Source organism: Euleptes europaea, chromosome 13 (genome assembly GCF_029931775.1).
Source record: "Euleptes europaea isolate rEulEur1 chromosome 13, rEulEur1.hap1, whole genome shotgun sequence".
In the NCBI taxonomy this organism is placed as follows: Eukaryota; Metazoa; Chordata; class Lepidosauria; order Squamata; family Sphaerodactylidae; genus Euleptes; species Euleptes europaea.
Window position 1 is genome coordinate 7571629 of NC_079324.1, and position 25153 is coordinate 7596781.

The following is a 25153-nucleotide window of genomic DNA, read 5'->3' on the forward strand; positions in this document are numbered from 1 at the left end:
AATCTATTGCCCATCAACTTCATTGGGTGTCCCTGAGTTCTAGATTTTGGGAGAAGGCAAAAAAGTCCTCTCTATCCATTTTCTCCACCCCATGCATAATTTTATTATCCTCTACATTGTCACCCCGCCTTAGTTGTCTCTTTCCTAAGCTGAACGTCCCAGACAGGTTTTTCCTTACAGAAAGGGTGCTCCAGCCCCTTGATTACCTCAGTTGCACTCTTCCTTACTTTGCCCAGTTCTACAATTTCCTTTTTGAGATCCAGTGACCAGAACCGCACACAGGATGGCGCAGTCAGTGTGCCACCCAGCTGTTCTGCTTTTCTTGCCGCTGCCAGGTAAAACCTAGCATTTAAGGCAAGCATTCTCGTCCATTTCATTTCTGGAGTGCTTTGTTCCTTTAAAATTAAAATGTAACCCTGCACCCCAGGGCTGCTGTGTATCCATGGCTTGTTAAACAGCAACACTTAGAAGTGTTCAAGGAGGCAGAAAAGAGGACAGCCGTGGAATGAGTAGGTTTCCAGCTTTATGACTGCAGGATGTGGAAGAGGTAAGGTGCTTATGTACCTTTTAAAGATATCTATATCTATATATCTATCTATATCTATCTATACACACACATACATGTGTGTGTGTGTAGGGCATATCCTGCATATATATTCATGCCCTGCCCTGGATGGCCCAGGCTAGCCTGATCTTGTTAGATCTTGGAAACTCAGCAAGGTCAGTCCTGGTTAGTATTTGGATGGGAGACCACCAAGGCAGTACAGGGTTGCTACACCTAGCAAACCTCATGCGGGGGGCCTCATAAGCGGGATGTGACTTGACAGCAGTATATTCACAGACATACTTGTGACTGTGGGAGGCATCTTTGGCAAAGGCAAATGTGGGACTGTAGGAGCTTACTAGTGTTGTGTTCCCTTTTCTTTTGCTCAACTCACAGTAGTTTTTTTGGGGGGGGTTACCAAAAAAACCTATGTTGCTTGCTCCTTTCTGCTCTTCTCCCTCTCTTTTACAGAAAGAAAAAAAAATTGTTTGCTTCAGGATACTCCCTGAAGAGCCTCTTTTCTTCTCCCTTCTGGGTGGCCAAAGAGACTCTTCTGTACAGTTCATTTTTTAAAGCTGTTTCCAACTGTGTGCAAGTCTTTGGGAGCTAATGATGGATGAAGGATGAAAATGCATTTTGGACAGAACATGGCTGATCAAAAGTAATACCAACATTTCTGGATGTAACTGTAAATCCACCTTCCTTTGTGGCCACCAATTGATTAAAAATCTGATACAACACAGGCCCGTAAAAACTGTGTTTCCTTTATGCGTGGACAACAGCTTCAGAAGAGAGCTGGATCGTTGCTTCCATTGGCCCATGGAAACTGGCTTCAGGTATACCCAATGCAATTGAAACCAACCAGTTAGGTGTCCACCATTTAAATATAGTACTCGCTTTTTAACAATTTCTTGGTTGAATTAAAATAAATTACAGATTGAAAACTGGGGCATGGTTGGACGGCGCAAGAACTTTGCTGGAGCTAAGTAGGTCCAGGCCAACTTGGGCCCTGGAGGGAGACCCACTGGGGCTCCTTGGTGCAGCCCTTGTGGTGTCCATGAAAGAAGAAAGGCCAGATCCAAACAAAATAAATAAAATCCTCACCAATGATGTGCTTTTGACCATTCTGAGAGAAAGGACATAATCTACCTCAGATGAAATGGATGGCCGAAGCTAGTCTGATCTTCTCAGATCTCGGCAGGGTGGGCCCTGGTCCATATTTGGATGGGAGACCATCAAGGAAGTCCAGGGTTGCTACCCAATGGCCAACCACCTCTGGACGTACTTGCCTTGAAAACCCCACAAAGGGCCGCCATAAGTCCGCTGCAACTTGAGGGCATTTCCCACCCCCACCTCCCCCCCAGATGTGCTGAACTGGCCTCCTCCAAAGATACCACTACAACAAAAGGAGAAAAGGTTTTTCCTGGCGCCTGTGTTTGGAGTTCCCTTTGGACCAACGCGGCTGCCCGCAGCCCCAGCCAACCAGAAGCAGCTCCCGGGGAACTCGGATGTCCAGGCCACCCTTCAGACGTGCGCAAGGTCTTGCGGGCCTTTTGTCCGTCCGACCCCGGAATTGGGGCGCGACTCACGCGGAGGGTGGCAGGGACAGTGGGAGGGGAGGCTTTGGGGCGAAAACGCGCGGCCGCTGGAGCCGCCTTCCTTCCCTGTTCCAGCCAGGATCGAACGCACGGACGGTCTTCGAACGTTCCAGCCAGGATCGAACGCACGAACGTTCTTGGAACGCACGAACGTTCTTGGATCGAACGCACGAACGTTCTTGGATCGAACGCACGAACGTTCTTCCCTGTTCCAGCCAGGATTCAGCCAGGATCGAACGCACGTCCGTGCGTTCGATCCTGGCTGAGTCCTGGCTGGAACAGGGAAGAAAGGCGGCTCCAGCGGCCGGGCGTTTTCGCCCTGTGGCTCCGCAGGGGGGCCCCTGGACGGCTTCTCCCCCTCCGCCCGCCGCAGCCTGCCGCTTCTCGCGGGGCTCTGGCGGGTCCCAAGGCGCGAGCGGCCCCAGAGGCGGCCGGGGGGCGGCGCGCGAGAGGCGGGGGCGCGCCCCTCCCGGGAGGCCGGCCGCTGGAATGTCCGGCCCGGCCTCCGGATTGGCTGCGGCGGGCCGGAGTCGCTTTGCGGCCGCAGCCCAAGCTGGGGGAGGCGGGGGGCCGCCCCCCTGATCCCCGCCGGGAGACCCCAGGGCAGGGCAGAGGCCGGGGGCCCCCCTCCCCTCCCGCCCCCGGGCAGACCATGTCCCACGGCGCCGCCAACTTCCTCTTGGTGCCCATCCCCGAGTACCCGGTCCTGGAGTGCCTCCCCAACAAGGTCATCAAGCTGGTCGTCTTGGGCGGCAGCGGCGTGGGCAAGACGGGTAAGTGGGCGGGCAGGGCGGGCAGGGCGGGCGGCATCAAGGTCCGGGAGATGGGTGCCGTTAGGGGAGGGGAAACCTTTCCGCGGGTGCCTCGGAAGGCGGTCGGAGCCAGCCAGGGGCACTGCAGGGGACTGGACTACCCGGGAGGATTTTGCAGTGGAGGAAGGGTACCAGGGGCTGCACCAACGGGCAACCAGCAGCCCTAAGAAACCGTTCTCCAGGGCGCTCGATCCCACCCGGTAGTATTTCTTTACTGTGTTTGTAGCCTGAGTTTCTGGGTGAGACTCAGGTAGGCGAGAACTCCACCTAACAGTGCGGGGGGGGGGGTTAAGGTCTTCCCAGCCTCATCAGATCTTGTCGGCCCTGGTTAGTCCTTGGATGGGAGACCACGAAGGAGGCCCAGGGTTGCTACGCAGGGGCAATGGGAGACTACCTCTTCTTGTCTCTTTTGGCTGCTACTTGATGGCACTTTCAACCGCCCCCAGGCTTAGGTCTGACAAAGGGAGCATTGACTCATAAAAGTGTGTAAAGTGCCTTCAAGTCACAGCCGACTTATGGTGACCCCTTTCGGGTTTTCAAGGCAAGAGACTAACAGAGGTGGTTTGCCAGTTCCTTCCTCTGCACAGCAACTCTGGTATTCCTTGGTGGTCTCCCATCCAAATACTAACCAGGGCTGACCCTGCTTAGCTTCTGAGATCTGACGAGATCAGGCTAGCCTGGGCCAGCCAGGTCTGGACTGAAGTTTCACTACTCTACTGCAGACCAACACGGCTGCTCTCTGAAACCAGGATTCGGGTTACAGAAGTGGACACCAAACCAAAAGAAAGAAAATACTGGTTAAGGCTTAACATATCATAAGACAGAAAGGTAGTAATAAATAAAGAAATAAACATTACCAAAGATAATGAGCCTAGCCCTCATAAAGCAACCTCCTGCGGCGTTCCATCAGATGATGGTTCTAATCACCTTACAAAAATGCCCTCCTGAACCTTTCTGTTTCACACATTCTGCAGAATGATAGAAGTGTGGGGGGGGGGGCCTTCCTGAGCTCCTCAGGTAGGCTGTTCCTCAAGGGGAGAGTGGTCACTGAGAATACACATGAATGGGCAGTTGCCAATCTTGCCCTTTTGCTGCCATCCAAAGGATTGAGGGTGTTCTAGATCACATGGTTTCTAAGGAGACCCATCAGCTGACCTGGCCAGTGCCCGGTGCCCTGAAACGCCCAGAATTATATGCAGTGCACTGGGGATCTGCGGCAGACTTGCAGAGATTCCTTGGCAGATGAGGCAACCTGAAGATCTCCTACAGGTAGATAGATTGGTGTACTGTTTGATGTCTGTAGCACACGCCCCTCTTATTTGAAGCGCAGTAGATTGTGTAGTGCTGAAAGTGTGCTTTGGGGTCCTTGATGGTGGGAGGTGTTGTCAATTTGCAGCTGACTTATGGTGACCCCATAAGGTTTTCAAGGCAAGAGATGTTCAGAGGTGCTTTGCCATTGTCTTCCTCTGCATAGCAACCATGGACTTCCTTGGTGTTCTCCCATCCAAATACTGACCTTGTTCAGCTTCTGAGATCTGATTAAAGAGAGCTAGCCTGGGCCATCCAGGTCAGGAAATAAGATATCCCACAGGTCTCTTGAGGAACAGTAGGGTTTTCAGGAGGTTTTCCATTGACTGCTTCCACGTAGTGATCCTGCGGTTCCTTGCAGGTCTCCCATCCAAGTACTAAGCAGGGCTGACCCTGCTTAACTTCTGTGATCTGATGAGGTCAGGCTAGCCTGGGCCATCCAGGTCTTGGGGTCCCTATTTGGAGGAAAGAAGGTGCAGAAAAGTCACAGACTTGGGGACTGAGTGAGTGACTCTCAATGGAAGCCAAGAAGTGGCTGGAGGTCCCCAGCCTCTCCTTTCTCCACAGGCCGAGCAAGAATTCCACAAGGAATAGGGAGTGCGAGAAAGTTCTCTCTTTCATATCTTTTGATAATAACCGGTGGGTTTTTTCATTGCTTTTGGTTCTCAGCTTTTCAACCGTTGGCTTTCTAGATTGATTTTTGTTGCATTTGCCTGCCGTATGGTTTCGATAAACAGCTCTTTATACATACAATGCAGGACATTTAGAATTGACCATATAATGACAGTTCCCAAATACGACTGAAAAATGCTGACACTGTCAGGGGAAACTTTGTGCCAGAAAACAGAAAATGCAGCCAATATAAAGAACAGAATGGAAGACAAATGTGGGTTTGGGGTGTGTGAAACAGCAGGGAGGAGACATACAAACTCATCCATGGGCAAGGGAATGAAGGAAAGAGCCTCAGCCCTCCTGGTCCATGTGTTGGGCAGAAGGGCAAAGGAGGAAGGGCCAGTGGAGGTGGGAATCAGATTTTCTGCAGGCAGTGTCGGAATGCCTGGGGTCTGCCCATCTACACATTGCCCAGGACTCTGCAACGCATTCCAGGCCACACAACTCATTTCCTGTGGACTTTTTGGCCTCCCTGTCACCCTGGGAGAGCCAAGAATGCTCTGGAGAACATGCCTGGCTTTTCCAGGTATAGGGGGCCTCTCACCCTCCTCTTCCCCCCCTCGCAAAAAGGGGGGGGACACTACTTGTTGACTCAGCAAGCACAAGTGTTTGGTGGTGGCATTTTGAGGAATAATCACCTGTCTGGAAGAGGGTTGTTTAACCCTTTGTGTGCACACTGATTTTTCCTAGCAGATCTCACTCCCCATACCCACTGGGGGAAAAATGGCTGTAACAGGCATGCATGGGTAAAGTTGCCAACCTCCAGGTGGGGGCTGGAGTTCTCCTGGAATTTTGATTGATCTGTAGACTACAGTTCCCCTGGAGAAAATAGCAATTTTATAGAGTGGACTCCATGGCATCACATAGTGGCTGAACTCCCTCCTCTCCCCAAACTGTCATCCCAAGCTCCACCCCCAAATCTCCAGGAACTTCCCAACCTGGAGTTGGCAATCCTAGGCTGTGGGGAAGCATTTGCATGGGAGAATCAGTGGGCGTGTGAGGGTTTGGGCACCCCCATCTGCTCAATGATTCTCCATGGCAAATTAACATTACAAGTCAAATGCGGAGATGGAGTCACCTTAGAATGTGTGCTTTCAGGAAGTATCAACTGGCGGTTGCATGAAAGCCGATTTATTTATTCATTTATTTTAAATATTTATATCCCACCTTTCCTCAGTGCCCAAGAGAGACCTGGGAGCATGGTGGTAAGGTTTAGAGTTGAATTTTATTTATATCATGTAGTTTGTTTTCCCAAGACAATCACCTGGAGTGAAAAGTACTCAGGGGGAAACTTAATTTAATAGAGCAGGGGTCCTCAACATGGTACCCGTGGGCGCCAATACCTTTTTTGGCACCCACCAGTTGTTTGTTAGAAAGTGAGTGGGGCCAGGTGGGGGTTTTGCCCAGCAGAGCTTCTGATTGGCTATTGGAGATATCATTGGCTGTGTAGACTTTTTAAATTGTCGCTTTGGCAGCAGCTGCCACCACAGCACAAAAATGGCTGAGTTTATGATACAGCAATCATTTTGTTGCTGGCTTCGCCTCCTGGGACAGCCATTTTGCTCCTGCGCCCACCACTTTGTGTCATAATTCCAAATGCGCCCTCAGGCTTAAAAAGGTTGAGGCCCCTATTGTAGAGAGAAGAGGGCTGTTTTGAAGCCTCCCTATGAAAGGGACGAGAGAAGGCAGAGAAAGGGAATACATGAAAAGTACAAGTAACCTTGAACTTGGCAGCTAACAGTGCAGTTTGTTTCAACAGAGTTAACCTTAAATCCAAATGGGCCAGACTGTGATTGCTTCACACCTTAATCATCGGGAATTTTTTTCCTGGTTAATAAATCTACAACTACTCTTTGTGATTACTCTTATACGCTGAGAACATCAGTGTGGAATGAAACTTAGCTCAGCTCCCAAATCCACTTCCAAAACCCAACGAGAGGCTTACTTTGAATTATTGATTACAGTTGGACTCCCAGAATAACTCCAGATAGATAGAATATCTCATTAGTAATTCTACTAAAACCAGTAGAATATGTGGCTTAATTTGCTATAGGTCTATATTGTGATTGCCGTATTGTAGGCCTAGAATGATCTCTCACATGTCACAGAAATGGCATCATCAGGGCAAGACTTGATGGCTTTTCTGTGGTTTATGGGCTATTGTCAAATCCCAGAGAGTTCTGGCTATTAATTGTTGAAAGGCAGTACGTTTCTTGCCATTGTGATACTGGAAACGTGTTGGTAAAAAGTTTAAAATGTGTTTTGAGATCTACAAAATCAAAAAGGCATGGGACAAGAAATCCAGAACTCAAATCTTTTGATTCTTTTTTGAAAGCTTCATCTCAAGTGTTTTTTAGGGTTATTCCACTCAGTATGTTCTTTTTGAAGTGTACGCTTTAAAAAGCAGCATGTGCATACGGTCAACATACATTTGCAAATATGTATATTATATAGCCGCGTGCATCAGCGAGCCCCAGAAGTCTGTACTACACAGCAGGCAAAGATTGCTGCTGGAAAATGTATGGCTTGGCCCTGAGAAACCAAATCTAGGTTTTTCAAATGGAGGGTTGACAGTTCAAGAGTAAGATAATAGTTGAAGAAGTAAAAATAAACAGATGTCTTCCGGCACTTTAAAGACTAACCGGACTTTATTCCAACATAAGCTTTCTTGGACGGACCCCCCCCTTCATTACAGAATGTTTACCGCGTAGTGTACGTGTGCGAGAGGTTATGCACCATGTGCTGTGGGTCTGTCTCATTGCACATGCCTAGTTCTGATGGCTCTTTGTTGCTGAACTAATTTCCCTTCCTCAAGTGCTGATGAGATACAGGAACATTCAGAGGAGGCCAAGAGAATTTTTAAATGCCACATTTAAACCTGCTTGCCACTGCCAGTGGCAATTCTGGACTCTAATCCGGATCCTTGCTTTGCAGCCCTGATCGTCCGCTTTCTCACAAAGAGATTCATTGGAGACTATGAGGCCAATACTGGTAAGTCTGCTTTCTAACGGTGCTATTTCGATTCTGTTTCAAAGTCCTCACTGCAGGGCTGGCTCCAGAGGGTGGTGAGGTAGGGCAGTTGCCAGAGGCCCAGAGCACACCGAAGGTGGGGGGCGGGGAGTGGTCTACAGGGAAGACTGATCTCTCCCAACAAAAGCATTGCTGGGTATCTGATTTCTCCATAGTCTCAACAAGGCTTTTTGCGGCTGGATGCATACGATAAATAGCTAGGCGTGATCCAGTATAGGTATCCCAAGAGATTCAGAATGGGGTGGGAAAGGAACTGAAGGAGGGGGTGGTGGTTTCTTGCTGTAAAAGATTAACAAGCTGGAGGGGCGCACGTGTCCAATGGCATGTAGACCCCTCCCCCCAATTAACTATATTATTAGTTATGGATGTTTTATTCATCAGTTTATTGTGTTAAAATCTCTTAATGGGACTGTCACTTGTTTTACCAACCTAGATTTGGATCATGTAATAAGCACACTTTTTCCAGCATGGTTAAGAGTAGTAGACTCTAATCTGGAGAACCGGGTTTGATTCCCCGCTCCTCCACATGAAGCCTGCTGGGCTAGCCACACTTCTCTCCGAACTCTCTCAGCCCCACCTACCTCACAAGGCGCCTGTTGTGTGTGTGTGTGGGGGAGGCGATTTGAAGCCCCTTAGATACCTTAAGGTAGAGAAAAGCAGGGTATAAAAACCAGCTCTTCTTCTTGAGTCAGTGGCACTTCAAAGACTAACAAAATTTCCCAAGGTATAAGCTTTCATGTATCAAACCTTACTGTGTCAGAAACAACTGAGTGAGAATGAAGGTCCCTCGGCCAAGCTAACTGACCTTTATTCTCATTTGTACTGTGATTCATGAAAGCTTATACCTTAGAAATTTTTTGTTGGTCTTTCAGGTGCCACTGGACTAAAGTTTTGTTCTGCTACTGTGGGACTGTGGGGCTGCCCCCCTGTCAGTTCCATTGATTTTGACAGGCTGCTTACATATTTCAGGTGCTTATTAACATTAAAAAAGAAGTTGAAAGTATTTTAAAAAGAATTTTGTGTAGTTGGTTTGCTTGCAGAAGTGACAGATAGTGCAGTCTTATACAAAGGTACTTCAGACTAAGGCCATTGATTTGAATGGGCCTAGACTGTAGTAACTCTGAACGGGATTGCACTGTTAGTCAGAGGCCTCTGGGATGCTCTTTGAGCTCCCCCACCCCTTCTGTTCCTGGCTCTTGGTTTTGTGCCCTTCTAAAACCTCGGGCGTGCAGGCAGAATATTTTTCAGGCATCCAAAAGGTTCATATTTTAGTTAATTGGCTCTGGCTATAGAAGTGATAAATCAGAGCTCTGCTATTTACAGTCTATTTTTAGTCACTATTATATCCACTTTAATGGAAAAGAATTGGGGGAATGTCTTTGAATTGGAGAGGTGTGCCTGGCAAACAGGATCAAAGAATCTTGCTGGCGTCAGCTGAACAAATGAGGGCAAACTCCATCCTGTTTTCTGTGTTGTGCCAATAATGGAACTGAACACCTCTTTTAAATTAAAAAAGCAAGCCCAGAGGTGTCTGTTTTGGTACCGTTACAAAACACAAGTCTGAAAGATTCGGCTGACCCAAACGGGGTTGCAAACTGATCAGAGACGAAGCCTAGCATGGTCTACTCCAGTAAGGGTTGCCATCTCTAGGTTGGGAAATTCATAGAGATGTGGGGGCGGTGCATGAGGAGGGTGGAGTTTGAGGAGTGGTTGGAACCCAGCAGGGATGTGATGCTGCGCAGTCCGCCCTCAAAAGCTGCCGTTTTCTTTAGAGGAACTGGTCTCTGTTGGCTGGAGATTAGTTGTGATTCAAGGGGAACTCCAGGCCCTACTTGGAGGTTGGCATCTATAATTAAAATGCCTTTAACAGCTGCTTGATCTATAGACATTAGTTTTTTTTAAGTGTATCATAGCCCTGCAATGTAGACCAGTATCCCCATAATGCTTTTGGGGAGGGGCATAAGAAGGCAGCTCGCCTAAGGGCAATTCCATGGCAGAGGAAAGAGCTGCCCCCTCACTGCTAGGATGGTCCTTGGGGAATGCACCTAGCTGATCCCCCCCCCCAATAAACGTTCTCCTTACATCAAGAGAGAGCTGACCAGGGATGGTCATCCTCTATTGCAAGGCTCCCACAGGCTCTCCACAGAAACTCTTACGTGACAAAGCCCACCCCTTGTGGAACTCCATTGCTAAGGAGGCTTCCTTGCTGGGATTCCTTACCTTTAACTGCAGTATGCAAGGTCGACATTCAGGGTCCCCAAGGCGGTGAACATGAAAACAGCATTTGAAGTAATAGTTAAAATAATTCAGTAAAAGCATACAAACACGTAAATGCACAACACCCAAAACTGTTAAGGAGCAGGCTTGCAGTGGCTATTAGATCTCTGCTTCCAGATAGAGACCTGGATTTCCTCTGTGGCCTGTCAGCACCCCTTTGGCCAGCTTAGTTTGAGGCCTCTGTGGCAGCCTTTGGGCTACAGGTATCCATGCTCTGATTAGATCTCGGCTGGCCTATTGCAATGCTCTCTGCCTGGGGCTTGCTTTGAAGACTGCCTGGAAGTTTCAGCTGTACGTGCAGGAGCGAGATTGCTGACTAGCATAGAATCATGGAGTTGGAACCCCCTGCTATAGTGCAGGGAAGCTTCTCTTTGGTCTTTATGGTTCCAAGGATTCTTCACTGCTTTTACAGAATGTGGGTGTGGTATTTTAATATAGTGGGGCAGGTGCTTTAACTGCTCCATGATTCAGTTTATGGGTTGCATCCCACAGCTGGTGGTGCCTTTCCCTGACATAAGAAGCTCATGGAATTGCCACTCCCCCCCCCCCCCAGGCAGGGCTGGTGTTCATTGGAAGCAAAAGTTCAGGTAATTCTTTTTCCCTGGCATGGAGATGTAGCTCTGGAACATGACAGTCCTTGACAATTCAGCCTCCAATTTAGTTATGAAAATTGGCTCCAAAAACCTTATGGGAGATTTAAAAAACATGGTAGTAGGGACACTCAAAACAAAAGCCAATTCTTTTTCATTGGCCTATTAATGATAAACTGGTGGCATCATCTACCCATCCATTTCCCAGTGCAAAGTGCACTGCATCGCTTCTCTTTCTTCCCCTTTCTATTGGGCTTCCAACAGCCTTGTCCTCTTCCCGTGGACTCAGAAGGGAGTTCACTGGCTCTGACCTCTGGGGAGAAATAGGCAGGAGTGAGCTACAAGAATGCTGGTCATTTGCTACTACAGAATTAGGGATGGGGACGGCATATTGTTTTAGTTAAGCAACCAGCCCTACTGCAGTGCTTGAAGCAGACTGAAAACAGGCAATATCTGTAGCAGATATTGTGGCAGATAAGTACTGTTCTTCAAATTGCTGGAGACTTGGACCAAACACTATTAATGTCTAGAAGTCCCTGGTTCTTTCTATTCAAAATAGTTGATCTATTCAAAAGAGAACTTGCATGCTGAATGATCTTCATTTCATAGAGCGGTTCCATAGCTTTTTAATTTGGAATTGCCGTTATTTGCTCACTCAGGTTTAATGGACAACCTAGACAATATTGCTGGCAATCTCATGCACTCCTATGTTTTCTGGGGCATTTCCCCATATTCTTTCACACCTGATTTGTAGTGATTTTTTTAATATGCAATTGCATCCCCCAGCTGCCTTATATGGACAGTCAAAGCACTTCTGAGACTTAAGGCTACTGTCTTTTTAAATTTTGCCCTTCTCCTTCCTTTGTCAGCTTAATCAATAATTTCCTGTTTCTCTTCTGGTGAGCAGATTCATAAATCAATTATAAATTATCACCTCTTGTTTGGGGGGTTAGACTTAAGTACTGTGTTTTAAAATATATTCCAGGCAAACAAAGCTTCTGTTTATTTTATTTTGTAGTGACTGTTATTTCACAAGTGTGCTATTATAATCCTAAACAATAAAAATGAGCAGTGATTTTTGCATAGCTACAAAGTGGAAAGCAGTACTGAAGTCCAACACCTCTCTATGAGAACAAGAACTGACAAATGATTTGTTACTGCCCAGAGAGGGTATCAGCCAGCTCCAAGAGTATAAGAAGTAATTAATTTGCAGGGACAAGTGAATTGTTTGCTAAAGAGACTTACTTCTGAAGAAATATATAGTAGGCTCTTGTATGTGGGCAAATCTTTATGGGGAATACTGTATAAAGTGGCCCCTTCAGTTCACCTTGCAGCTAGGGGTGCTGACTGCCTGGAGAAAACAAATGTCCTGTCCTTTTCATAGAGGTTTAATGGCTTCCTATTTACCAGGTGATGTTATTTACCTCCTTACCATGAAAGATTTCATCAGCACAAGAAATCTGGGCTATGCAGCCTCTCTAGGGCTGTTTAAAATGGTGTTCTCATTCCAGAACAGAACAAGGCTGCTGCAGCCTAGATGTCATGGGGGATTTCTGATCAATATGTGTGGTTCACTCTCTCCTGGATGCCTGTTTGCCCTCCCAAGGATTCCATCTCTCTCTGACTCCTGCCTCTTCTGGACCAGTCCTTTTCCCAGCTTTGCTTTCCTAAACCCCTCTGCCCTTAATTTTCTTTTCTTGAAATATTTTTTTTATTTTCTTCAATTAACATACCAAACATAAAGACAATATTCAATAATAAGAATAACAGTAACAATAAAAAAACAAGTAATATAACAATATAGTGACTTCCCCCTCACCCTCTTCCATCTAAAAATAAATCGTGTAAACTTTTGCTAATGGAACTAATCCCAATGTTTTTTTTTGTTTTTTTATTATTAACATTATTAAATCAGTACATAATACAAGGTTACTACAAAGTATATTTTAACTAATATATTTTAATCGTATTCAGCATTATTAGATCAATACCTAATATAAAATTAATAAAAAGTGTAGACATCATTAAATCAGTAGTTAATATGAGATTAATAAAAGATGTAAATAAGGGATTAGATCAAAAAAAATTCTAAATGGTCCCATTGAAAATTAATTATTCCCAAAAGTAAACACTCAATTTAACAATTGAGGTACTATATAAAAGATAAAGACAAACAGGAACCATTAAAAAGTATTTATAAATAGTCTAAAAAATAAAGTAAAAAATAAAAAGAATATTAACTTCCCCTACACCTCCCTCCTTTTCCATTAAAAATTAGTTGCTTTGTTAATTTTCCATTTCGCCCCAGCACTAAATTCCAACATAATGTAATTCGTAAATCAATATCAAATATTATTGTATTTCCGTTTAAGCCAGTCCTTTTAACCAGTTCCATATCGCCGAGAAAGACCAAACTCCTTTAAATTAGTCCCTTTGCCCAGAATTTCCAGCATTTCCTTCTTTTCCCCATTATCAGTAGGCATTGGAGATCATTCTTGAAAGTTGTTAGTGAAGCCCTTTCAGCAGATAGATGGTCTTCATAGTAAATCCACGCTGTAGTCTGTTCCATCCCAGATTCAAAAAAGAAGATTCTGGCAGCTCCAGTTTTCCTGCTCATTGAGTCCTCGAAGCAGATGTTGAAAAGTTCATCAGGCAGGTTAGAGAAACAGAGATCAAATTCACACATATTCAAATCTCTTGTTAACAGCTGGATTGTTACACTTAGATTCTTGAAGTTTCTCATTTCCTCTACAGAATTCTTCTGTTCTTCGTCTCTCTTGTGATCTAGAGGTTCTTTTAGGTATTTAAGGTCTTCTTTCATTTTTTGAGTAATTAACTGGGTAAAAGAATTCATCATAGTAATTATCCATTCCATCTGTTTTGACATCTGCTCCTGTTGTTTTAACAGCTGATCGTGCTGTCTTGCAGATGTCTTATTTTGCTGAGCAAACATGTCTTCAATTTTTTCCTCCATATTTCCTTGCGAGGGTTTGACGAATTAAAGATATTTTGATGTTTTACTTCAGCGATTTTGGCAAGTCTGAAAGAGTATTTTTCCAGAGTATGGATAGATTAGTGGTTCATGTTGAGCTTAGTCACTAAGACGTTCTCCTAGAAATCCTCAAAAAACAGCTAGAAAATAAGTTTTTAAAATTTGAAGTACCATCGAATTGTTTTAGACGCTCTAGATCGGCAAGGAGCAGGAAGTAGGAAGTCGGCCGGAAACTGTGTATCTGCGGACCTTCCGTCGTTCCCTTTTTGTAGTTTTAGATGGCAGACCTTTTAGTTGGTGCACCAAGGGAATTCACTTCCGGTCCTGCGTGCTTCTGTACTTCCCTTCTCCCTGTTGTCAGCAGGCGTCTTGCATTGCGATAGTATTGTTTCCTAGAGGTCTTCCGGTACTTCAAAATAGATCTTAAGAACATGGCTGGAGGACCGTCCCGGCCCTGAAAAGGTAGCATGACCAAGGGGAGGAAGGGTTTTATTTCTCCCTACCCCTCAAACGTCACAATATCTGATTGGCGCTTGCCACGTCAGTCAAAGAATTCACTTGTTTAGTCTACCCCCAGATCAACTTGATAGAGTCCTTGCTGCTTTATCTGATATCTTATCTTAGCAGAGAGATCTTTATACGATGGGGGGGAGAGTGCAGAGTTCCCAGTTAATTCTGCCAGTCAGTTCAACCTTCTATTCCCAGTAAGATCAAAAAAATTCTTGTTACTCACTTAGATTTTGGGGGGTGAGGTTTTTCTTCATTAAAACAGTTCATAAGGTGGTTATAGGTAATGGAGGTCCAAGCCTAATGCCAAAGAGAACGCTTACGGTGATGCAATCTCCCCTCGATGCCTAGCGGGACACCATCCACACCTCCGGGGGACTTAAAAAAGCTCCCTCGGAGAGTATGGGAGTCAGACCGCTTTCTTCAGGCTGCAGAGGAATTCCTGTACCCCGGTCCACTATTTAGAACCGGGTTGGTGTGCTAAAAAGCACTCCAATTCGAAGCATTTCTTGGATTCCCTTGGGAGCTTTCCCAAGGGACGTCTGCTAGGACCAGCTCATCACCGGAAGTCCCCTCTGCCCTTAATTTTCCTAGCACCTTTGGCTGACTCTGTTCTCTCCTGAGCAGCCTTCTGTGGGTACCTTCATCTGGCTATACAGAAGTTGGAAGCCAGCTTACCAGCCTGCGAGTCCAAGGCTTTAAGGCTGCTGCCAAACTGCAAATCAGCACTGCCTGCCCCCTGCCTGCCCAGCTTGTAGGGGTGCCAACTCCTTGTTTTGGAATTCCTGGAGATTTGTGGGTGGAGCCTCAGGAAGGTAGAGTTTAAGGAAGGGAGGATGCTCAGCAGGCATGTGAGGCTACAGAGCCCACCCTCCGAAGCTGCCATTTTCTCCAGGGGAACTGATCTCTGTCATCTGGAGATTAATTGTAATTCTGGGAGACCACCAGGCCCAAACTGGATGTTGGCAACTCTACTTGTAACTTTCTGCCACAGAAATGAAAAGAAGCCACTGAATTCTATCAGACAGATGAATGGACTACAGTTAGAGAAACCATTTGGGAAAGGACAAAACCTTCCCAAAGTGTAGTCATTCGGATCTGGGGACAAATTTTGTTTCCTCCACCCCAATGCAGCACCCTGTTCCTATCCCCCATATAAGTGAATGGCTAATATTCACCCCTGTAGACATGGTGCTCTGTGGGGGATACAGTTGTGATAGGAAGTCACCAGCCACATATTCATCCCGTTTTGTCCCATTACATTTGGCATCCCAGCCTCCTTCACTGTCAAGGATTCCAAGGGGTGGAGAGAAACAGGGCAGGGCAGACTCGTTGTGCCTTAGCCCCTAACACCCTATTGCAACCCCCCCCCCACACACACATTATACTCGACTCCCCTCCTTCATAGATATTTTGTAATCAGTTATTATATTGTCTAACTAGCCCAGTGCAATTATCTTGGTAGCCCTTTGCACTGTGCAGTGAGTATGCTCTGCAGAGGTGGGAGCATCCTCAGAGCAGAGCTGTGTGTGTGTTTTGTTTTCCCCTGCCTGAATTACCCCTGCCCCATATTTTGCCATAAGCTGAGCATAACAGTAGTATGTTAAATAATCCCCATTTATTTATTCATTCATTCTTCTGGGTGGCTTGACCAGGACCCTGTTTTCTTGCTGTTGACATCAATGCCTGCCACTTCTTCAATGTATTCATGTATCCAGGGTGGCCAGGTGAGATCAGGTGCTTCTCAATAATGTCCCCAGGAATACCTCCCAGCCAATGAGCTGTTGGGCTACCCTCATCTATGTGTCCCCTAAAAGTACAGAGAAGGGGTTTTGCTTCTGTGTGCGTATAAAGTGCTGTCACGTCACAGCCAACCCAGCAGGGTTTTCAAGGCAAGAGACTTTTGGGGGTGGTTTGCCATTGCCTGCCTCTGCATAACAACTCGTATTCCTTGGTGGTCTCCCATCCAAATACTAACCAGGGCCGACCCTACTTAGCTTCTGAGATCTGATGAGATCAGGCTAGCCTAGCCCATCCAGGTCAGGGCGGGTTTGCTCCTCCACTGATAGAAATGTTGCTATAGCTGAGTCAGCTACCATGGGAATTTTGCAATCCAGGCACTTCCTAGTTGGCTGGTGTGTTTGGGTCATCCCAGCCAGAGGGTAGAAAATTTGCTGTGCATTTGGTGTTTCCGTTATGATCTATCTTTTCTTCTAGGTGCCCTGTATTCCAGGAAATTCACAGTCGATGGAGAGCAGATCTCCTTGCAGGTTCAGGACACGCCCTTTGTTTCATTGGAGGTAAAATGGCCGCCCAGGCTTGAAAATGCAGTTGAAGGCTTTCCCTTGTCCTTGGTCACTATTTCATTGCTGGTGTCCATTTTAGCATCTCAGTCCAACCCTGCTGGAGAATCCCTGATGTGTGGTGTGCTGCTCAGATGTACAGCAGTGAAAATGATGTGAGACAGCCTCAAGATTGTGGGATTCTGTCCCCCACAACAGCTAGATTCGAGTCCAGTAGCACCTTAGAGACCCACATGATTTTGGGGGTATAAGCGTTTGAGAGTCAAGAGCTCCCTTTATCAGACTCTCAACAGCTTATACCTCGAAAATCTTGTGGGTCTCTATAAAGTGCTCCTGGACTTGAATCTGGCTGTTCTACTGCAGCCCGACACAGCTACCCTCTGAAACTGTCTCCCAGAAAGCTCGTTTTACTTCCTCTCTTCCGGCCTTTAGAAACAACCCCAGCAAGCGCTGGATTTAAGTTAATGGGCACAGTCTTGCAGTCTTGTTGAACAATGTCTGGGGTTTGGGGGTATTTATCATCTGGCAGATTCCATATCTCTCACTCTCAATTTTTGTTCTGTGGTAGCAATTTATTACACTTTGATGTTTTAAGTTGAGAATTTTATTGTAAGTTGATCTAGGGATTGTAAGACAAGAGCAGAATAAAAGTTTTTTTGGATAGTCAGAAAACTAAATAAATGGATAGATATGTATTTACAAGGAGAACTCCCCTCTTTTAAAATACTGTGAGAGCTAGATTTGCACATGCATCTGAATAGGGTGGGAAGAAGTTGGTAGAATGAACTGTACCACTTCGGAATAGGAGGGGAACATCCCACTTCTGAATGCTTCCCTACTTTTTTTTCCTATTCTTCCTGCATATACAAAACTAGCTGTCAGCTCTAGTCCCGTGATAATCCCATAAACAGACATCAGCAGACAGGCAGTCCAAAGAGAGTTGATTTATTGGAAAATCCACAGGTTAACAGAAGCCAGGAGTCAAATGGACACTAGTGAAATCTATGGGAACAGTACAAGGCATATATGGAAGAGCAAAGGGCAAATTGGGGTAGATCTGGATACCATGGCAACCCCCCTCCCAGAAGCTGTCAGGGTGCTAGGAGACTTCCCACAGAGAGCAGTCTAAACACACTGTTTACAGGACACAGAGATGGCCAAGGCCAGCACCTGGAGAAACCACAACATTCCTTTCTCAGACCATGTCTGACTTTCTGCCCCCCCAAAAGCCCCCCCCTTCATTTCCCGGGAGCTGGCTTGTGAGGATAGGCAGCATGGAATTCGCAGACCAGGCGAGGGGCGGAAACATCGCGAGAACGCACCACTCATCCTGAGCAGAACTGAAGTGCTTCCAGCGGACCAGATATTGGAGGGAACCATGGTGGATACGCGAGTCCAGGATTTTTGCGACTTCAAAATGTTCCTCCCCCCCCCCACCATCACAGGCGCTGCAGGCAGTGGTTCAGGATGCCACTCCGGGGAGGGAACATGCGGTTTCAATAGACTGACATAAAACACGGGATGAATTCTTAGAGATTTGGGGAGTGAGAGTTCTACAATCACCAGGTTGATAATCCGGGAGATGGAGAACGGACCCACATACTTGGCACTGAGTTTGCCGCACGGGTGGGTTGATCGTAGATTCTTGGTGAACAAATAAACCAAATCGCCCACCCCATACTCTTTACCCGGCAAACGGTGTTTGTCAGCTTGAGCCTTATATTTACGTTTGGCTAGTTCCAGATTTTTTTATCAGCCATGGCCAGTTTGTCTGAATTGTGTGCACCCATTCAGCCACATCGCCACCTCCCTCCTCCCCTGAAACATCAACATGGCCGATGGGGCTAAACTCTTGTCCATACACAGCTTGAAAAGGGCTAAATCCAGTGGACTGGTGCACAGCATTATTGTAAGCATATTCAGCAAAGGGCAACAGTCCTACCAAATCATCTTGGTGGTAATTAACATAACAGCGCAAGTAGCACTCTAACACAGCATTCACCCGTTCCGTTTGGCCATCTGTTTGGGGATGGAAAGCGCTTAACAGTCCTTGTTTCACCCCAACCAATTTTAAGAAAACTTTCCAGAACTTAGCCACATATGTGCTCCTGCGGTCGCTCACTATCTTGCACTGAAAACTGTGCAGTCTAAAGACATGTGACACAAAGAGACGGGCCAATTTTGAGGCGGAAGGGATACCTGCGCAAGGTACAAGATGCACCTGTTTCGAAAACAGATCTGTGATCACCCAAAGTACTGTTTTCCCCTCACTGAGGGGTAGATCAGTCATAAAATCCATTGCGATTACCTCCCAGGGTCTAGTGGGGGTTTCCCTGGGGTCTCTTGGTAGCAGCGCACACTGGGCAACTGCGGATGAACGAATCCACGTCTGATCGCATGTCCGCCCACCAAAACTGTCTCCTCAGCAAATGTAGCGCTTTGAGAAATCCAAAGTGTCCTGCGGTCTTAGCTCCATGAACCAGACCCAAAACCTCCCCCGCAGTATCTTAGGAGCATACAACTTTGAATCTTTGTACCAATAACCTCCGCGTTCAATCAGAAAAGCCGGGAGGGTTTGGGCAGAAAGCTCTGCTTGGCAACTGCGACGGAGAGTTTCCTTGAAGGAATCAGTAAGCCCCTCCACTTCCTGCACCTTGGGAACCATGCTGACGGGCATCTCGGAGGGAGGAGGGGCCACCGCCGTTGAGGGGAGCAGGGTGGATGGCTCGACCTGACGTTCGGGTCCCCGCACCTTGGGACTCGCACCGGTAGGCTGCATGGGTGGAGGAGTCAGTGCCAGCGAGGGATATTCCATTCTCTATTTTAATATTTTATTTGCTAATCTACTGTATTTGTATTATTATTTATTTGTTTTAGTAAATTGTGATGGCCAATGGCTATATACAATAAAAATTTCACTTCACTTCAACTACTAGTGTTGTGACGCAGAGGCAGGCAATGGCAAACCACCTCAGAATGTCTCTTGCCTTGAAAACCCTACGGGGTTGCCATAAGTCAGCTATGACTTGACGGCAAAAAAAAAATTAGCAATATATTTCATTCATATAATTGCATCTAAAAAGGAGAATTGGCATGCCCAGTTTTCTAACTTCTTATTTTTCCAAATAAATATCACCAAAAATAAGTCAGAAATTGAGCCCAGTTAGAGTTCCATGTTTGCTCTTCCAACGAGTCCCCTCCTTCTCCCCAGGTATTCTCTTCCCTCCTCCCTCTAAGTCCCTTCCTGATGCAACCTCACAAACCCTGGGTAATGAGAACCACGCAGTGATGTACCTTTCACCCAAGTTCTTCTCCCACAGGTTACTCCCCACACCAGGTTCAACCAACCTCTCTGCAGCTGTTTTCCATTTCTGGAGAAAAGCGTATTGGGCTTTGTTATCAAGGCCCTTGGAGAGGCTTGAGTGATAGAGGTATTACAGCTCTGTTATGCTTGCTCACTTCTATTATCCTATTAAAATTTTATGACCTAAAGTACTGTAGGTTTCCAAAATCTTGCGAAACTTGTTTAATCAAAGGCAAGGGTGGGGGGAGGAGTGCATACACTGCCAACAAAAATTACTCTCTCATGCTGTCCAGAAAAGAAAAAAATTAAGCCAAACTCCAGGCTGAGGGTATAGAAATATTTCCTAATTTTAACCCAGGGTTGCCGGAACTCTGACAGGAATGGTTAGGCATCTCCTAACTAGAGTCGGAATGGCACATTCTTGCTGTGCTGTGGGGTGGCAGGGAACTGGTCAGGCACAACTTTGCCTAAAATGTTGTTGTTTTTAAACAAAAGAAGCCAAAAGCAGATCAAGGAGGTTGTTGACTGATGAACTGCTGACCAAAAAATAGTAACTATTTGTGTATGCCGTTAAAATGAGATGATTAAGGAGGCATGTCCTCTAAAAATAACTTATGAGTGCTTTATCTTGCATTCTGCCACATTCCATTTGAACTATTGCATCCATTTCCTCCAGTTACTGAAGGAGCTGATGGATGTTTCTTTGCTTTTTTCTTTAGATCTGTTCCAAAATACTGATTTCCAGTCAGTGGTTCTTTCTCCCACTCAGATGTACCAGTACAAATCATGGTTCCCACCCCACCCCATTATTGAACCAGATATCCTACTATTAAAGGACACCTCTTTTTTGTCAAGTGTGTTTTGTCAGGTGTGTTTTTTCCCTAGTTCTAAAAAGTGATAGCACATTCTATTTCCTAGTAGAAGAAAAGAAAGGTTAGGCCTTTACCATGCAAAGGTTGTCTAGATACTTAAGCCATCCAGGTGTGAAAAGGACCTTTGAAGAGTTCCTTGTGTTTTATTTAGCGACTCCGGCAGGGGGAGTGTGGACAAATGACAAGTGGATAAGAGGAATTGATGGGGGGCAGGGCTAGGGCTGCTAAACTTGGGGGGGGGGGAGGCTGGAGATATCCCAGAGTTACAACTGATCTCCATCCTACAAAGATCAGTTCCCCTGGAGAGAATGTCTACTTCAGAGGGGAGACTCTATGGCATTATAACCTCCTGAGGTCCTTTTCTTTCTCAAACCCTGCCCTCCCCAGCCCCCCCCCCGCAAACCTCCATGAGTTTCCCAGGCCAGAGTTGGCAACCAAAGGCAGGGCCCTGGAGAAGCCAGCAGAACAGAGTGCTCTTGGCAAAAACTCAGGATGGAAAGTGAGAGATTAGGCGGAGAGAAACGCTGCGTGCAATCAGAGTAGGGATGAAAGTCGCTTAGCAGAAGGACCAAGGGTGCGTGAGTGGGTAGGTGGATGATTACAACACTGTAGTGTAGGCCTTCCTTCCTTCCTTCTTCCCTTCCCTTCCCCCTGTTTTCTGCACTACAGCTGTGCCATACCATCAAAATGGTGCGATAAGTGGGCTTCTGGGAGCTGAATGTAGGGTGGCTCCTTAGGCTTGATCTTTGTGACCCCGTCTGGTCACATGTATGAGTATGAATGACAGGCACAGTTCTAAACATAGGCGGCAGGTATTTGGTCTGGAGAGAGCCTTTGTAGCTGAAAGAGTTCCATTTGTTGAAGTGAAGGCAGCCTGAAGGCCCAGCTTCATGACAAGATGTATCTCTTACCTGGATACATAATGGTTTATTTCTGGTGTTGATAGGGTTGCCAGCCTCCAGGTGAGGTCTGGAAATCTCTCAGATTTACAACTGGGCGCCAGAGATCAGTTTCCTTGGAGAAAATAGTAGCTTAGGAGGGTGGATTCTGTGGCATCAAATCTAGGGTTGCCAACTCCTGGTAGGGAAATTTAGAGATTTGGGGGTGGAGCCTGGGGAAGGCGGAGTTTAGGGAAGGGAGGGAGTTCAGCGGGGATGTAATGCCATAAAGTCCATCCTCCAAAGTTGCTATTTCTTTTAGGGGAACTGGCCTCTGTAGTCTGGAGGTCAGTTGTAATTCTAAGAGATCTTCAGCCCCCACATGGAGCTTGGCAACCCTAAATTCATACCCCTGCTGATATCCCTCCCCTTCCAAAACTTCCTCTTTCCCAGGCACTGCCCCCAGATCTCCAGGAATTTCCCAACTCAGAGCAGGCAACCCGAGGTTTTTTGGATGGGCAGTCATCCCTAGTATCGTTTCCCTGCTTTATTTTAATACATGTCCTTTCTGGTTCTGACAGCAGGACGAGAGCGACAACGTCTGCTGCCAAGAGCAGATCAACCGCTCAATCTACTGGGCAGACGGCTTTGTCTTTGTCTACTCCATCACAGACTATGACAGCTACCGTGTCGTCCGCCCTTTGCACCAGCACGTCCGCAAGATCCACCCCAATGCCAACATCCCGCTGCTGCTGATGGCCAACAAAGGAGACCTCTTGCGAGCCAGGCAGGTGTCCACCAAAGAAGGCCACCAGCTGGCCAACGAACTGGGCTGCACCTACTCTGAAGTGTCTGCACGGGAGAACTGTGAGGGGGTCCACGAAGCCTTTCAGCAGCTTTGCCAGGAGATGAGCCGGATGATTGGCAGCTGCAACGGGGAGAAACGAAGAGGGCTCCACCTTGTCCGACCAAAATCCCCAAACATGCAGGACTTGAAAAGGCGGCTCAAACAGGCTTTGTCTTCCAAAGGGAAATCAACCACGACACTCTGATGTAGCTTGGAGGGAGGGGAGGGGAGGAGAGATGATTCATATTTATACCTATTTATGATGTTTCTGGGCCAGCATCTTTTGTGTGTGACAGCCTTCCTTTATGACGCGGAAGCTACAAAGGTGGGTGGCAAACCTTGGAAGCTGCACCCTTCTGGTAAAGAGGTCTCTGGTGGTGGAGACAGACATCACTTAAAAAGAGAGGTCATAGCAGATTCTTCGCCCACTAAAGAAGTTCTCCTGATTTGCATGACAGATGTACATATCAACAAATCAAATGCTGCTTCAGTCTGTTGGTCTTGTCCCTCCCCTCTGCTCTGGGTTTTCCCTGTTTTCCAGAATTCCACATATACATTTCTCCATGCATATGATTGTCCTTTGCCTTATTAAAGAGATGCAACATTTTAAGCAGAGTTGCAAACAATTTAGGGGACTGAGGGAGAAATCTGTGAATAAGTATTCGTCACTCTTTGTTGGATGGTGGCAATTTTGTGTACACTTGATGCCAGTTCGTATGACCAAACATTCCACCTAAAATTGCAAACTGTTATGGAATAGTTTGGCAATGAGAAGCAACTACCGCAAATCTATTAAGTGAATTAGAACGTGCATGGTTTTCAAGAAGATGGTGGATGTGTGGCTGCAAGTATGAACAGCCCATTTTGGGAGCCTTGTTCATGGTGGGTTTCATAGAGAATGCCACCAGCAAGATGACAGGTCACCTAGCCCAGCATTGTGCTTCTCTCAGGGGCTGAACAGATGCCCTCAAACCACAGCAGGGGCTCAGAGGCCAAAATCTCCTCTTGCTTCTGCCCCTCAGAAACAAGCACTCAGAACTGTGCTGCCTCTAACAATGGAGGACCCCTTAAGCCATCCTAATAGCCATGAACAATACAATCCTAAACAGGCTGACTCAGAATCCTAGTGAAGTCTAACAATGCAGCTTATTTTCAGAAAAGCGAGAGCCAGCATGGTGTGGTGGTTAAGAGCACCTAATCTAGGGAACCAGGTTCAATTCCTAGCTCCTCCACATGAGTGGTGGACTCTAATCTGGAGAACTGGGTTTGATTTCCTGCTCCTCCACATGAGTGGCGGACTAATTTGGTGAACTGGGTTTGATTCCCCACTCCTACACAGGAAACCTGCTGGGTGACCTTGGTCAGACACAGTTCTCTCAGAATTCCCAGCCCCACCTGCCTGTTGTGTGTGTGTGGGGGGGAGGGAAGGAGCTTTGAGGCTCCTTATGATAGAAAAAAGCAGGATATAAAAACTAATTCTTCTTAGGGTTGCATTGTAATAGACCTGTCCTCCATGAATTCCTCTAATTCCCCCTTAAAGTGGTCCGAGCTAGCAGACACCATTCAATCTCATTTATTTATTTACTTTCTATATACCCCACCTGCCTCTCCAATGGGGACCCAGAGCTACTTACATCATTTTCCCTTCCTTTGTTTTATCCTCACATCAACCCTGTAAACTAGGTTCAGCTGAGAGTCTGTGACTGGCCCAAGGTCATTTGGAAAGCTTCCATGGTAGAGTAGGGATTCCAACCTGGGTGTCCCAGATTCTAATCCAACACTCTTAACCACTACACCACACTGGCTGAGAGTTCCATAAGTGTACAATATGTTGTTTAATAAGTACTTCCTTTGTCTGCCTTGAATGTGCTGCCCATCCCTGGGTCATAAAAAGCCCAGCTAACAGACCCTTTCTCAAAATTGTTGAAGCTCCCACGTTCTCAACCAAGTTGGTGACCTCTGTGAGTTGAACCTTGCAGATCCATCACACTAATGGTGGTGTGTGCGTGTGTGTGCATACGCACAAACACTAGGGTTCCCAGATCTGGATTGGGAAATTATTAGAGATTTGGGGATGGAGTCTGGGAAGGATTTTAGTGGACTATCCGTGAGGAAAGAGGACTATAAATAACCAAATAATGATAATACCATAAACTCCACCCTCCAAACCAGCCATTTCCTCTGTAGTCTGGAGATCAGTTGTAACTCTGGGAGATCGCCAGGTATCACCACTGTCAATGGAATGGCTTTGCAACTCCTATTTTGAAGGAAAAGCCTATGGAGGACTCTCCAGAGCTGCAAGTTGATAAGGTTTGACAGGCTATGTGCACACTTAATAACAGCCTGTGGCGGCTAAGCGGATCATGTTTAGACAGAGCCTCTCTCTGATTAGTGGATGCTGGGTCTAAATAACAGGGCGTCCTCTCCATCAGGCACTGCATGTTGGCTTTACTGAGACCTCCTGTTCAGCATTTTTAGAAACAAAGTGCTGGGCTAGGCAGAGCTTTGGTCTGAGCCAGCATGTCTTTTGTTCCATTTTTATTCTGTAGCACCTCCACTAGGAAGAATATCAGTGGCAATACCATCACACATCCACAGCAGCATTTCTATCCGTGGGGT

The 25153-nt window shown here is 46.5% G+C and overlaps 1 protein-coding gene across 1 annotated transcript; it reads left to right on the forward strand.

The window, feature by feature from the left end:
- The first annotated feature begins 1495 nt into the window (after window positions 1–1495).
- LOC130486466 (ras-like protein family member 11A-like) lies at window positions 1496–22799 on the forward strand. The gene is made up of 6 exons (XM_056859735.1): window positions 1496–1530; window positions 1909–2152; window positions 2516–2915; window positions 7869–7925; window positions 16548–16630; window positions 22272–22799. The coding sequence occupies exons 1-6, from the start codon at window positions 1496–1498 to the stop codon at window positions 22737–22739; spliced, it is 1287 nt and encodes a 428-aa protein (XP_056715713.1). The 3' UTR covers window positions 22740–22799.
- The last annotated feature ends 2354 nt before the right edge of the window (window positions 22800–25153 follow it).